Below are 16,594 nucleotides of genomic sequence, written 5' to 3' on the forward strand. Positions count from 1 at the left end.
CAAAATTATACATTTATATATATTTATTATTTATAATATATTGACCTTTCAGCTGTGCCTGGCTAACAATACAAGCTTCCTGGTTCATTCAAATTTTATAGCTAATATTGGAATGAATTTCCAAAGTTTGTTCACTAGAAACAAATTACATAATAAATGACATAAGTAAATTGTTTTATAAATAATTCCTAGATATCTCTGACATTTAGGAGCCAGCAATAAATCTTTGAAGCTAGAATACTTGTTTAATCAGTGAATGGTAAGGAAGGTCATCCCAACTTTGTTTCATGAAAATTTGTGACCCAATTTTTAATTTTGTGCAAGTTATGAATCTTAGACATAAATTAAATACACACACACACACTGCTTTTTTGTGCACTTAAATCTTTACAATGTTTTGAAGGTGAACCAATCATGCATTATTTTCTGTGCTATGTAGAATTATGGAAACCTCATTAAAATCTTTCAATGCCAAACTGTCTTAGAAAGTGAAAGCCTACTTGCTGTTATGCGTGTTTATTGGCTGTCAGTAAGACATTGAAAATCTATGTTTTTGCAGAATTATGCCAATTTGGACTTCCTTTATGGTATAGTTCAATATATATTGGAGATTCAAATACTGTACCAATTTTTTTTTCAGTGATGTTTAATTATACTGCAAACATTACTGCATAAATAAGAAAAAACACACCTAACAATTCCCAGATCACATGTCACTGTTTTATGTGATGGTGATCTGGCACCTAGAATTTGGCAAACACTGCCCAAAAGTATTACAAGCATAAACAGAATCATACAATAATGCCTTTACTCTCTTCAAAATTCATCTGTTAAATTTTCTCACCTCATCATACCAAATATATTCTGTGGCCAACAACCTGTTATCCATGTCAAACCTTCCAAGTGTGCTTTCCATTCGTGCACTAAAAAAGTTTGGGATCTTGGGTACTTTTTTAGCATTTTCTTGGTGGTAATTTTCACAATACATTCTACGTGGAATCTAAAAAAAGAAAAAAGAAAACTGACATAAAGATACAAGGAATATTTACACTATGTTAACTTTATAATAACTATACTTCAAGTGAATAAAAAAAAAATTACCATACATGTTCAACTGAAAGTAAAGAGATTTGTTTTTGTTTGTAACAGTAACTCATTTCTTAGCTTCAATTTACACACCTTATACAAAAGCAAAACTGGCTGTAAGTAACAGATCAGTATGGCTCACTAAGAGTATAATGGATAAAATTAAAGTATTACAAATTTAACAAGTTTAAATTGAAAGTTAGAGGATTACAGGACATCAAAAGAGTTAGTCAAATAGTAAATTTGGCAATCAAAAGAGAGAGTATGAAACAGGTGAAAATGTAAAAGTAAGAGTAAGGATTCCTTTAAATACATCAAGGGTAAGCAAAAGGTTAGGATGGGAGTAGGGCCTTTAAATGATGATAGCAGAAGTCTTATTTTTGATGATTATGAGATGACTGGATTACTAACTTGTACTTTTTTACAATTGTTATTAATGAAGATTAAAACAGTATTCCCCATCATGAACAATTGCTAGAAGGAAACATTAATTTTGAGTCTGTTAAAAAAATTGGGAACAGTTTAAAGAACAAGAAGACATCTGGACTAGATAATATTTCCCAAATGTTTTGAAGGAGGTTAAGAATTGTATATGTGTGCCACTTGATGTTATTTTTCATAATTCCTAGAGTAGTAAGGAGGTGACAGAAGATTGGAAGTTGGCTGATGTTACTCCCCTTTTCAAGTGAGGTGATAAAAATTGCTCAGGCAATTACAGGCCTCTTAATCTCACATTACATCCAATAGGGCAGTAATAACAAAAAATGCAGCCTGCTTGCACGCAGGCAGGCTGAGAACATATTGATGCATGGATGTTTAAATCTACATGATATTTAATTGCATTTAAACAGTAGATTTGTATAAATGTTCTCCAAGTGAAAATACTTAATGTTATGTACAAAATATTTTTTTTCTAATATGTTATTATTACTAATTTGTCAACAGAAAGAAATTAAATTATGGGCTTCTGTATTTTGAAGCAGAACATTTTATGCAACACGTGGGCTAAATGGCCAGGTTCAGGTATAATTGTTCCTAATACTGAATTACTTTCTAGAGGGAGGACAATCAGTGAGTAGCACCTTCTACCTACAATGACACACAATGTGGGAGCATGTTCAGCAGCATATCACACCATGAACCTTACATTTTCTGCTACACAGTCAGACATACTAAGTACTAGGCCATGGCCAACCTGAAATACAAAAACAACTGTATTGACACAACCATTTACAATGCTAGCTGTACAGAAACACCTGGGGCTACAAAAAAAAAGAAAATTTTGGAAACATTAATACAATTGAATGAGGTTTTACAATTATTATAGAGTAATGTAATTATATAATAGTTACTTAATTTTACCCAGACAACAAGTTATCATTTTTGACAACTGATAAAACACAAAATATATCAATTTAAAAAAAAAAATGATGCTGGGATAACAGATACAAATATCTTTTGTGTCATAAGCTACAAAAATATAACAAAATACTGTTACCAATGTTTGAAACCTGAATGTGAAGAATGAAACAATATTATGCTTCTTTAGTTTCTCACCTTTTTAGCTTTAAAAAAATGTAAAATTTTGCATTTTGTTTTGCTGAGAGACTCATTTTTCAATAAATTTTATTTGTTGTCCATACTGACTTTATAACAAACACATAAGGATCTTATGAGCTCTTTATCATTTAAATACATGCAGACAGTTAATAATTTTCTGTGTAACTAAAAGTTAATATTCATTAACTCACACTTACAAGAAAACTGTAAACTAAAGTTAAAAAATTTGCCAGGAATCAACAGCTCTTAAGTCAATAAAAAGAAATGGTTGAGAACAAAGCAGTTCAGAATGCATATGGTTTAATCGATACTTAATATGAAGAAATGAAGATATAAAGACAGTACAGCCATCTGTCTAAGAAACTATAAAAATAATCTGATACTTTGGGACACCATGAGTAAAACAAATGATGATAGCATTTTGGTAAGTGCAAACACTGACTGATTGCAAGCACATGTGATATTCACATCACATTATTAATAATGAGGTAATAAAAAATACATTATACTATTTTTATAACTTAAACACATCCACAAATGATTATTAAGTGTTGTTATTTAAGTTATCAACAATAAATTTAATTAAAAACTAGCTTAAGTGAAATAACTTTTTTCGTTTTCTCTCGGTTGTGTTCAATTTACATTAACAAATGAAGCTGGCCTGTAAAGGGAAGGTTTTTAAATAATTATACAAAAACTATTAGGCATATGCACACAAAATGATTTTGATCACATTATGGGGTCAGATCATATCAGAAATTTAAGGTTAAGATAATTTCATGGAAACAACAGTTAAAGAGTAATTTTGGTTTAACAGTAATATTAACTATTAAACCAAAATTACTCTTTAACTGTTGTGCTGTTACAATTTAAATACCTTTGTTTTTTAATTATATATATACATACATATGTATTGCAAAAAACTAGTAGTCAAATTCATGGAAAAGCTCCAACAGAAGAGTTTCAAATGTTTTCTTGTTACTTACTATGTTAAAATATGTATCATCCATATAAGAAGAAACGTTTGGATCATTTTCATATAGAAAAAAACAAATCAGTTATCTGAGTTGATCTCTTAGAATTAATTAACTGAAGCAAAAAGATATGAAGTTTTCGGTTTATAAAAAGCTGTCATAAATAACAAAATATTTGGTTTTATATGTCATTGTTTGTTACACTGGGATATTGTTGTCAATATTTATCTAATAATATTTATTTTACTGATTAAAGAATAATGTACAAATATGACTACCAAGAAAATCAGAGAATACAAGATAAAAAGGTAATTACTGAGAGACAATCATCACTGACTAGTACAAAATAAAACCTGGTGACCTATTGTAGGTTCTATTCTTGTCATTATTTAAGAGTACAAATAATAAATCATAAATGCAAATCCTAATAGCTTGCTTTTAGTGAAAAAAAAAATTAAAGCATCTGGACAAATTAGAGAGTAACAAAATAAACTTATTAAGTGGAAAATTGAGCTATCCAAGTATACAAATGAAAGAAAGAAGTTTTAAGCCAATGAGATTAATTATCTTTAATATTGAGTAATCTCAAATGAACTTAATAGTTGTTTATAAAATAATAATTTCAAGTATAATGCTAGCAACCACTACAGCTTTTGAAGATTCTAATAATTTCTGATTATTAGATGAACATTGCCCTCTTAGCAGTTAGCTAAATTAAAAAATCCATGCTTGTAATAAGCCCAATCCTTATTGAATGCCATTTATGACACCAATAATTGTTTTGCTAACCTCTTAAGCTTCTGTGCTGTGCTTGTTTGACAGGAGGTCCATGTCAGCAGTTAGGCTTTGATTAGGTTATGTGATCAAGTAGCCCACAAGCCAGGATGCAAAACTTATAGGTTGCATCCCCAGCAAATAAAACAGACAGAGCCATAAAGCATTCCAAACACAAAATTGTTTGGACATGCCCAAAGCTAGGACTTATGGGCATGGCCAAAATAATGCATTCAGTCATGTCCAATGAGGCAGGGCTTTTTGTCTTTATCACACATTAGTGATGAAGAAATTTTTTGAATGTCAGATAAAAGATTCCTTGCAAAGTTGTTTCACAAAGCTTAAACTTTTGTTGGATAGTCATCATGGTTTTACTATGGGAAAATCTTGCCACACTAATCTTTTATGTAGAAGGTTACTGTTTAATGTTAGTGAGGACAAATGTGTGGATTCGGTACATCTGGATTTTCAGAGAACATTTGACACATTGCCCCCAAGACTTTAATTTGATTAATAAATTTATATAACTTGTTGACCATTTTTTTATCCATGTCATTGATGTAAACCAAAAAAAGCAAAATTCTCAACACTGAACCAAGAGGTACCCCACTTGTGACATTAATCTAGTTTGACTGAATTCTGTTTATAATGACCCTCTAATTTTTTTTCCCTTTAGTGATTTTTCAATACAATGAACCAACTTATCCCCCAACATCTATAGAGATAATTTTTTAACAAGCCTTTTCTCATGTTGCTTCATATGACATAGATGCTGATGCTTTAGAAAAGTATTGGTTCATTTGGTGAGTTGAGCAAATAACTGGCAGATAGCTTTTAATTATAACAAATGCATGTAATGCATGCCAATTATCATAAATTAAATTATAATTTTGATGGAAATAACAGTATTATGGAAGAAAAGGATTTTGATTTATAAGTTTCTTTCTTCTAAACAATGTGCTGTTGCTTGTGGTAAGGTAAATAGGATTTTATGTTGCATTTGCAGAAATCTATATAAATAATATGCTTGCATTTGTGCTGTCCAAAAATTGTCTTGCAAATGTGTTGATCAAATGCTACAAATCTCATATCATTAGAAAGAACTTTCTTCTAAAAGTCTGGAGAGCAGATTGACTTTTTCTATTCAGAATCATCTTACCTGTTTTTTGCCTAGTCAAATTTTTTAATGCAACCTTTAAGTTGATGGGATCAACATGCCCCTTTTTCCCCTTAAATGTTATAAAAGTTTGGTATTGCCCATTATTAGTATATATGATTACTAACACTTAACATATGCTTACAACTAAAAAACTAAAAAAAAACTGATATTCTCTGAAGTACTATCATACAAGAATAAATGCAGTACCTGAAAGTCTAGGTCATTAAAAGAAGGATTTCCCTTGAACCAAGCAACATTGGATGTAATATTTACATCAATCCACATTTTCTGATGTTGTTCAGTCTTTACATAAATTCCACCATTTATCTTGTTGGCTAAAGGCACCTCAATGTCTCCGCTGGGAGGAATAGCGTTGCTGTCTGTTTAAAAAAAACAAAAAAATTAATTCTTACTATTTGACTTCCTAGTTACTTTTGAGTAAATTTGTTTAAAGTATAAAATATGAGGTGTAAAAACTAAATAACTTATTAAGTATTCAGTACTTTTAAAGAATCTAATGCATGCTAGAAAAGTAAAAATCCTTGAAAAATTAAGTTAATGGACTTAAGTCTAAAATAATATGCATTATATTTTTATTTCAGACTTTTTTGGTTATGTTTTTATTTTCAAGAGAGCACTTTAACTTACACAAAGAAGCTCAAAAATGAAGCATAAAATATAAGAACAAATTTCAAAAGTACACAAATGTGAAACAACATATTGTGTATCAAGAGGTATACCACATTATTAAACACTAACAGAGAGAAAAAGTTTTTGTTTGTTTGCACAGAGCTACACAATGGGCTATCTGTGCTTCACCACCACAAGTATCGAAACTCAGATTCTAGCATTGTAAGTCCACAGACATACCACTGTGCCACTGGAGGGCGAGAAAAAATTAATATTTTAGATAAATTAATAAAATATATGAGAAATAAAAATTCAGCCTTTATTTATAAGATAATTTATAGAAAGAGAAAACAGGATGAAGTAAATGCTTACTACATCAGCCAACTGTAGTGTCAGTTATTCATATGGGATGGAATTTCTTGATGATAGGGGGCTTTTTGTTAGATTTCTGTCCAGGAAAGATTTTGTTCTTTTGAGTATTTTGATATTCAGCACTTTTTTATATGGGTAAACTGAATATAATGAAGTAATCAATGATCACCCACATGCATTATTTTGCATTTATTATAATTATAACCCATCTGCCATTTATTTGCCCAACTCAATAAATGATCTAAATCCTTTTGTAAATCAGAAGCATCCTCTTCGCAGCTAAATAGCTAAAGACCTTAATATCATCTGCAAATTTATGTAATTTATTGTCTATTCCTTCATCAATGTCATTATGTTCATCAAAAAGAGCAAAGGTTCTAAGACTGAGCCCTGAGGTATGCCACTTGTGACATTAATCCAGTTTGACTGAACTCCATTTGTAGCAAACCTCTGCTTTCTTCCAACCAGCTACTCTTCTATCCAATTTGCTAACTTATCCTCCACACCTATTTCATTTGAAACTTTTATTTTGTTAACTGCAATAGCCACTACTTCCAAATATAAATCACAAAAAAAATGCAGAATCTAACAGACTTATCAATAACCTAGGGACCCACCTTTCAAAATGATATCAGGTAGATATACTAGGTAAGAATATTTTTACTAACAACATTTTTGGATGAAGTGACTAATATGAAAGAAAATGCTCAGAAAATACAAAATCAATCTGGATAAAGGAAAAATAAGCCAGTCAAATCCAACCATAATGGTAACTGGATATTGGTTACACAACTGGGAATGATCCCAAGGAAGAAGCAATGGGAGCAGTCACCATGAAAGGAATTAGTGTGTGCCCCATAACAGGGGAGAGCCCCAACTGGGCAGTGATAAATGATTAGCATCAAGATACAGGGCACCTGGAATATGGCAAGCCAGCACAAGAATTTGATGGCCGTGGCCAAACACAGGAGGACCAGTGGTCTACACCAGAGGTCCCATAACTGAGTGTCAATTTGCCTGAATATGTACGAGACTAGACATGAGTAGTCAGAAAACTCTACCACCAACCATCCCTGTAGGGCCAGAATGAAGATAACCAGAGCCCAATGAACTGCTAGGAGCCCACAGGTATGGAAAGGCAAGAGGATTCTGAGAGAGACCACTGACCCAAAACTTCCTGAGCAACCATAAAATCTTCCCAACCGTAAAGGGGAGCATCCAGAAAAAGAGATGACTTGGAGGAGGAACATCCAAAAAAGGTGTTGACCCAATCCAGCCAACCAGTAAAAGTTGGTCTGGAAGGAAATATGAAGACAGCATCCAAGGGATCCAAAAACGAGGCTTCTCTGGACCAACAAACTCACATAAGACATCACAGGAGGACTTGACCAAGAAAAGTGAGGGCTTCCAGAGAAGTACACAACTCCAAACGAGAGAGAACCTCATGCAAAATGGAGAAGTAGAGGAGGAGAGGCTACAAACTAGAATTGCCCTAGCTCTAAATCAAAAATGGAGAAGACTGGGCCAAACTGAGTATGGAATAAAACAACATGCCAAGATGAACAAGGTATGGCATAGGTTGAAGAAAAAAACAAATGTTTCCACTCCTACTAACCAGTCAACATGACCCTCTGCTCTTAGAAGAAATAAGTAAGAAAAGGCAGAACTAGCTTGTAAGAAAGCCACATATCCATGCTCTGGTGGAAATGATGACTACTGGAAAAGAACAAGATGGGCAAAGATCCAGACCATCCAAAGTGTAAAGATCTGAGGAGAGGTTCAACAGAGTCCAGACTGAAAATATACAACCCAGATAGAACTAAAGAAAATCAGAATGCAGAGGAGAAGTTAACGAGGAGAAATGCATCTGACTCAACACCTTCATCCTCCACAAACCAGTAGGGAAAACCCAACAAAGAGCTAGTTATGACCCCATGGTGAAATGTGAAAGGCCTAATAAATGGTACAGAATCGACTGAGCAATGATAGAGAACCAGTCCCCTAACTTCAAGAGGGGCAACAAACAGATGGGAATAAGAATCCCAAATATAGGTATCTCCCCATATGATGGCACCCTTGCAAAGCAAATCCCAAACCACCTCCTAAATACCCTGACTGGAAATGGAAACCCAAGGAAGAGGGAAATTCTAAAAAGAACCAGGCCAGTTGTAATCACCTCAGAACCCAAGGATCTGTGAAATTATCTCCAAATTAGGGCAAAGCTGTTTAAAACATTGTACCGTGTCTGATGGAGTAAGAATGTTTGTATAATGTAGTGCAAAGCCAAAATAGGCCAATTGCCACTTCCACCCTAGTGTTAGAAATCCATATATATAATGTTGTCCCTCTGAGGGGACATGAGCCTAGCCCTCATTGGAACTGAACCCCCCAAAGTCACCAAAACTGCTGGTTGCCCCAAAAACAGCACACCAAGGATCTACAGCAAATTGCAAACACTTGGGAGGCCAGAACTGACCAGGGAGAGGAGCGGGGACAAGGTGGGTCTGGCAGAAAAGAAAGGCTAAGTGAAATTATGCAACAGGACTGATCCAACTGTGGGCTCTCAAGATTCGGGAACACACCGCTCCAAAAAAAATCACTTGGTACAAAACAAAAGTGCCATACTCTAAAACCAAATTAAGGGGGTCTGATCCCCATAACAGGACAAGCTACTCCAATCTCTGCAAGTCTATGGAGGGTAGCCAGAACAATTACATGCCAGAACATAGTCATCCATAGTATGTAGGGGTAGGGTGAGGTATATGTACCCCGAACTTAACTTATCCCCAAAACTACACTCTGGAACCCCAATAACCTGAGCGATACAGGGAACACTAAAATTTACTCCACAGTTTGTCACTGAGAAAGACAGGAATAGAATGAAACGATACAGGAGGGAATGAGAAAACATATCATACCTGATCGAATAGGTCTACCAAAGGGAACAGAGGGGCCTGGACACCTACCCCAAAATGATACGCAACTGTGAGTCATAGGCAGGAGGAGGAACTAGGCAGCTCAAATCTTCATTGTTATGTACATGCTAAGCATTACAAGGTAAAAGAGGACAATCATCAGGTGCTCAGAAGTCTGCAAAAATGTAGCCAACTCAGGGCAAAACAGCTGTAGTAGTTACAGCCAATGAGGTAGAAGCCACATGGAATTGCACATAAATGATGAGTGGAGTTGACAAGACAAAATAAAGAGAAAAAAAAAAGTACTCAAAACTGCACAAATTTAAAAAACTTGCCCCAGAGAATTTAAACTGTAAACTTTGGCAATTAAGCAAAAATAAATCAGTCTGAAAACACAAGCAAAAACATGTCTGAACTGCAAGTGATTAAGGGGTGCAATCTTAGAGAGGGTGCTGGTTAAGATAAGGGTAGTGTCGCACTCTTATTGATGAGGGTTGTTGCATAATCATTTGCATGTTAGAATACAGATGTCTCATGTTAACATACATGAGGGTAATAGGGAGTATCAAGGCTATTGGTGAGTGAAAATATTTGCCAATACAGGGCAGTGTAAGTTGAGAAAAGTTTTTCGTGAGAGGCAAGATATCGTATCGGAATTATGCTTTACAATAACATATGAATTCCTTTATTTATGTTTATTGTGTGGTTAAGATAAACGTAACAATAATATTCAATAAGTAAGTATTTTAGTCACATCTGAGTCATTGGAATATTTTGCTATTGGCTATTGTACTCTATAAAATTAAATTGGTTAACCTAATGTCCTGTCATACAAGACAATTTCTGTAACACAAAAAACATTTTCAAGAATGAAAATATGTCCAAAGAAATTAAAAATTTTCCCACATCTGTGGTTTATTCTTAAGTCTTCTAAGTTTTATATTAATTTTTGATATTGTTCTCTGTAAGGGTTAGGCCTTGTCACTTTCTGAGGAAACCAAAAACTACTTTTCAGACAAATTAATTCAATCTACATTAATGAATGTAGTATACAAATATATTCTGCTCCATCTAATGGTATTTAAACTTTGATTGTAGGTATTTTCAAAGCTGAAGTTCCTTAGTAGTTGTTCAGATCATTTTCTGTGATGTAATAAAGGGGTGTGAATGAGAAGTTGTACTAATGCAATTAGCAGAAAAAGAAAATCACGTGAGAAACAAAACTGAAGAATATATTTCTCAAGGGATGTTAGTTTCATAGCAGAAAAGTTCTAATAAAATCAATGAATGCATTATTTACAGACTGTGCAAAAATGCAATTTTAACATATTTTAGCTTCTTTGTGAATAACTAAATGATACAAAATGACAAAATATCAATTCTAAAATATTTTTGAGTAAAAGGTTTTGAAACAGAGTTAGAATTATTATTTTTGCCTGAAAGGTATTCACAGGTACAGAGAGGGTTAAACAGTGTGACTCCAATGTCAACTTAAAATAATTGACAGTTGTGATATTGGTTTTTCTGAAGAAATAAAAAAAAAGCTCAACTTTAAGAAAATGCCGATTTCTACAAATTAAAAGAGTGTAGGGAATTTATGAAAAATTACCAAAAAAGCGGAGTTAAAAACAAATTACTAGCATTAGAGCTGAGCAATTAGTAGTATTTGCTTATAAATTAAGTAACAGCCACCATTAATCAATTAGTACAGTGTTCCTCCAACTACAATAGTTGCAAGAAAAAAATGATCATGAATACAAACATATATTAATATTGATATGAAGCTTCTTGATGCAGTGTTTGATACTGTAATTTATTCGTCTCAAGAAAATTGTAACATTATATGTATAATACTTATATACAATTGCAATATAAATATACTGCATAACAAAAAGGTATAATGCAGAAACTTATTTACTAAAAACTCCACAAATTCAGATAGAAAGATAAATATTTACACTTATATTTTTTATGAAAAACATATCAGAAATATCTACAATCATACTGAAAGTTCCCATAATTTGTAGCACAAATAACATGTATTGTGCTGTACTCTAATGTCAAGCAAAAGGAATAAATAATATACTAAACACATCAATACACTGAATGTTAGTTGAAATGCAAACAAACGTTTTTAAAAATAATGTCACCTTACTAATTTAAATGAAAGATTATATTTTGAAATAGGCTTTAAATTATTTTTATCTTACCTGACCAGTCATAAAAACTCTGGAATGTGCTATCTAACCACTTGTCATAGACACATCCACGAAATCTATTAACTGGAATGCCTCTTCCATCGTATCCATCACTATGACTACTGTTGAATGCAAATTTGTACGGTCCACCAAAGTGTAGAGCTTCATATGACGTAACCATTCGAGAATCCTTTGTATTGTAAATTCCAGAATGATATCCAGGATAAACAGTCAAAGGAGAACTATCCATTGAATATATGGAACATGTCAATAAAGAAAGTGGATCATCCTTAGCACGACCTAAAGAAAGGTTTTAAAGCTATAAACATACAAAGTATATCATGCTGTCTTATCATCATATTGAAATTTGGAAAATGGAAATCATGTGAAAGCAATAAAAAAAAAAGAAGCAAAATAAAAGATAACACAGCTGAAAAACACTATACTATGTAAACCACCAAAAATTGGAAACAAAAAAACACAATTTTATGTTTCACTGATTTCATATCAACCTCAGTTTGGCAATTACCACACTGTCATATTTTCATGACTGGCATTCATCATCAGCTTGACTAGCACATATCAAAACCTTGTCAAAATGTTGTACATTTGCTGTTATGTTAAACTTGTATTAAAATTTTTCTTCATTACCCATTCAAGCCATCTCCAACCATTATTATTCTCAAAGTGGGTTCCTCGTCATCAAATTAGAATCCATAGTAGTCACAAATAAGCAAATAAGGGACTCCAGGGAAGCCTAAGTCCCCAAAAGAGAGAGAACCTCATGCACAGCTAGAGAAAGAGAGGATAGGGCATGGGTAAACTAATCACACCATATTCCTTAACTGTAGAGGAGAAAGCTGGGTCCTGTGGAGATGTGAATGGATAACATCCAAGTTAATGAGGTACTGAGTTGATGTGAGATGCGACTCTTCCAGGGTGACCAACTAACCTAAATGTGCCACCTCCTGAAGGAGGAGGAGAAGAGGATGCCTGGAAGAGGCTCATTGAGATGAAGCCAAATGAAAAAATAAACATCCACCTCAGCCACTCCCAGACCTGGAGCAAAAGACCATTACAGGGCAAGAAAAGTCCCCATGTTATATCGAGGGAGGTTTGAGAAACTGACTGAGACCCGAAATATCTTTGACCACATTTCTATTTATGGATCCCTTGGGAATAGTGAAAAGACAGGAATAAAATCCTGGAAAAGGATGAAAATCCTGTCTGATAGCATCTTTAGCCATTAGGTCAAAACTGCCACTGATTGACACAACACTGGCAAGAAACAAAATCTTTTGAAGGAAGGAAAGTAACAAAAACAGGAGACAATAGAGGAGGAGAGGAAAAAAAAAGTGGGGTGAGGCTCATTGAAAGAGCTTCCAGTACCCCAAAATTTGTCACAAATGGAGGTCAAGGGTCCACAAACCAAACTAAGTGGGCCCTATTGACCATGAGGTAATAAGATAGTCACTGCCAAGACTGACAGCACTAAAGTCTATGAGTGGTGGGAGGATGGATGGGAACAGAGGAACATGCAGAGGATAGGAACCAGGAGGACAGTAGACAGAAAGAGGTAAAGAAGGAGTACAGGAAAGATGGAAACCAGTAAGAATACATTGGCATGCAGCCCCAACACATGACTTCAGAGAAACAAGTAGTCCAGTAAAATCACACTGGCAGATGAAGGGACCCAGGTAAAGGTAAATGAAGTAAAATACAAACAAAAGCACTTGAGTAACAAGGGCATTCTGCCCCAACAAACTCTATCAATAGATCAACCAAATATGAAGTGATAAGGTAGAGGAAGATATACACCTCACTGAAGAGAAAATAAATGAATGAGCATCTGCTGAAAACCCCTCAGGGGAATGGGAGATAACCATTGAAAGAAGGTAAATGGAGGAAATATAATGTAAAGAGGTAGAGTGTAATATGGGGGTGGGACAAATTAAGCCCAAGAAAGATGAACAAAACATAACAAATCTGACCCCAAAGTCTGAAGCAAAGACTCCAGAGTTTAGAAGTCAAATAAAAGTAATATAACACATTTTTATGCCTAGTCATAGGAGGTAACAAAGAAAGGATAATGAAGCATGTAGGCAACAAAGTCATGGTAAGGGTTATCGAATATGGACTTGCATATCAGTAGAGTAAGTATAAACCATAAGAGTATGAAGCAGGGAACAAATTACAATGTGAAAAAGAGATAGAATCATACCTGAGAAATTGTTCTAAAATTACAAAAAAGACTTAGGTAGATTCAAGACAGCCACGTGTACAACATTAGGTTAAGGTAGGCGGTGAGATAAAAAACTGGCCAAATCCCATTCATCACAAATGAGAAACATAGGCAAAGGTATTTCAGATACAAAAAAGGTCCAAGCCACAGGAAAGACTCCACCACCTGCCACACAAAAGCAATCACTCCCTCCCAACAGACAAAGACAAACCTGATGCCAAGTTAGTTATTGGACTGGTGTGAAAAATGTTTTGCTGTCTTACACCAGATAATGTGGAAGTTAGTGACACTTATGAAATGATAATGTGGAATTAAATAGCTACAAAATCTGCAGGTGCAGAAAATGCTGTAAAATGAAAATCCAACAACATATATTTCCACAACAGATAATGTCTTTGTAGATACTGCCACTAGAAAAATGCCTATATCTGAAAAGATCACAAGTGAAAAAAAAAGACATTATAATACACAAGTGCCAAATTGAAAAGTGATGATAGACCAATAAATACAGAGGGAGTCAGTTCACTAAGAGGATGTGTTACACTCCTATTGGTGCAAGGTTGTCGCTGCTCATTTGCATGCTACAGCACAGGAATAGTATGTGGAGACAATGTGAGTTTAGGTGGGAGTCTTATGGCTAGTGGCAAGCAAAAAATAATGCAAAAAGAGGGGAGCACAAAACTGGAGTGGAGGTAAGCTATTGTATCAGAACTTAGTGTTCCTGGATTCTCCTATTACAAGATGTGAAATTGATTACCAAAGCTGAGATGTGACATGTTGCAGGTATCTTTATGGATGGTCCTGGTGACACCCCAAGTTGATCCAAATTCCTTTGTTTTCCAATGCCATTAAAATCAAGGGATATCTCCACCTTGGGAATCCTAAATCTTCATTATCAACATATCTTTATGACTTGAATGTATGAAGATTTTATATGGAAAAGGACTGTTAATAACATTTTCAAAAATGATCAGTTGTTAGTAGGAACACACTACAACAAAACAACAATGCTGAAATGCCATTCCGCTATAGCTTTATATCAGCTATGGTTTGCATGTGACTTGCTAATTTGCATATTCAAAACAATTTTGATATAACATACTCATTCCTCTTTATAATAAGAAGTAGTTTTAAAATTAACATTTATCATAAACCAAGTTTTTCAGGATTATATTTTTGATGCAGTATTAAAAATAATTCACTGAACATACCTAAGATGAATCTAAAATAGGTTCGATAGCATAACACCCATTTGCTATAATTTTTAAATAATTACATGAATAATACATTGGAATAAAAAATCAATCATGTAAACAACTACATCAGGAATAATTTTACATATTTATTTATCATATGAGTATTAAATATATATTCAAGCTATTAAGTTGTCACTAAAGCTTAAAAGCTTTCTCAGAAACAAAGACCATTAATAACTCACTGACCAGATAAGCATTTGTAAATTATAACTTAGCGTCAGAAATATTTTTTCATAACCCATTCCTCAGCATATGCAGTAAAACAATACACTGAAAAAATGTCAGCTACAGGAGCAGCCTAAACTTTTGGAACCAAACCTCCAGTCCATTTTCAAGAAAAAACTGGTTATAACATGAAAATGTATATTTTTATAGGCTAATTGTCCAGAAAAATAGTTTTATTATAGGTTTCCCACCTAATTTTTTTTGCCAAAACAACCAATTTTCTAACCATAACTACTCATAAAATCACAAACTAATCGAACCAAAACAGTTTTCTTAAGTTTTCCTAAGAATTCTTACTAATTTATCAGGCTATTTCTATAGGTTTTGTTTACTGTAACTTTCTCTTTTTCACAAATTCCTGTTTTTAATATATTTAAAAATTAAAAATACATAAATAATGTGGTTCAGATAAGTACAAAATAGTTCTATAAGGCATGTTCACAAAAAATACAACTACTTTCAAAACATAAGACTTAACATGTTTTACAGGTTTTCATAGGCTCATATTGTAGATTGTTTTATTTTACCACTAAATACCTATGTCTTATTATTATGAAATTAACCCTGAAAACATTGTATGACAAGTATCTCTAATCTAGTTATTCATAAAATATGGATAAATGAAACAAACACTTACTTCCAGGGTGAAAAATGTTGTATTCTATGACTTGCTCACTGCTGTAATCATAAATAAAGTGTGACTCAGTCCCTCTGGAAGTGATCTTAACCTTGACTCTCAGGTTGGCTCTGTCAAAATACTCCTCAACCCATGTGTCACTGTTGAGTATATGATCTACCACTTCAGCTTTTACTATAAAGGATTCTGGCACCACAGGTGGTATTGGGCCTTTAAGACAGAGAATTTATTGAACAAAAAAACCTCCAATAATTAGATTATAATATCAATATAATTACAAAAACTTAGACTTGTCATCATGACTCAATACATATGTTTAAATAGTGAAGTTTTTCTACTATTTGTATAGTTTCTCCATAATATATATATTTTGTATCTATCATTCATACATAAAGTATTTATATTCATGGCAAACCTTCTAGGGCTATCTACTGCTGTTTCTAATTTTGAACTATTGACAAAAGAAAAGAGAGTCAGTCAGAAGTACTTTCCCATCCACCATCCATGATAAGGGGTTGACTATCATTCTATGGTTGTAGGACAATGGCCCTGAAGAAAAATCGCCA

General features: G+C 33.6%; 1 protein-coding gene across 1 annotated transcript in view; it reads right to left on the reverse strand.

Moving 5' to 3' along the window:
• The window catches only part of LOC106478836, a 58,282-nt gene that overhangs the window by 25,224 nt on the left and 16,464 nt on the right, over positions 1 to 16,594 (reverse strand). Inside the window, exons 5-8 of the mRNA XM_022382530.1 lie at positions 16,029 to 16,238; positions 11,681 to 11,968; positions 5,761 to 5,933; positions 845 to 1,000 (exon numbers count right to left, since the gene is read on the reverse strand). Coding sequence (XP_022238238.1) covers positions 845 to 1,000; positions 5,761 to 5,933; positions 11,681 to 11,968; positions 16,029 to 16,238 — 827 coding nt within the window. The remainder of the gene's footprint in view (positions 1 to 844; positions 1,001 to 5,760; positions 5,934 to 11,680; positions 11,969 to 16,028; positions 16,239 to 16,594) is intronic.

Source organism: Limulus polyphemus, unplaced genomic scaffold (genome assembly GCF_000517525.1).
Source record: "Limulus polyphemus unplaced genomic scaffold, Limulus_polyphemus-2.1.2 Scaffold254, whole genome shotgun sequence".
Taxonomy (NCBI): Eukaryota; Metazoa; Arthropoda; class Merostomata; order Xiphosura; family Limulidae; genus Limulus; species Limulus polyphemus.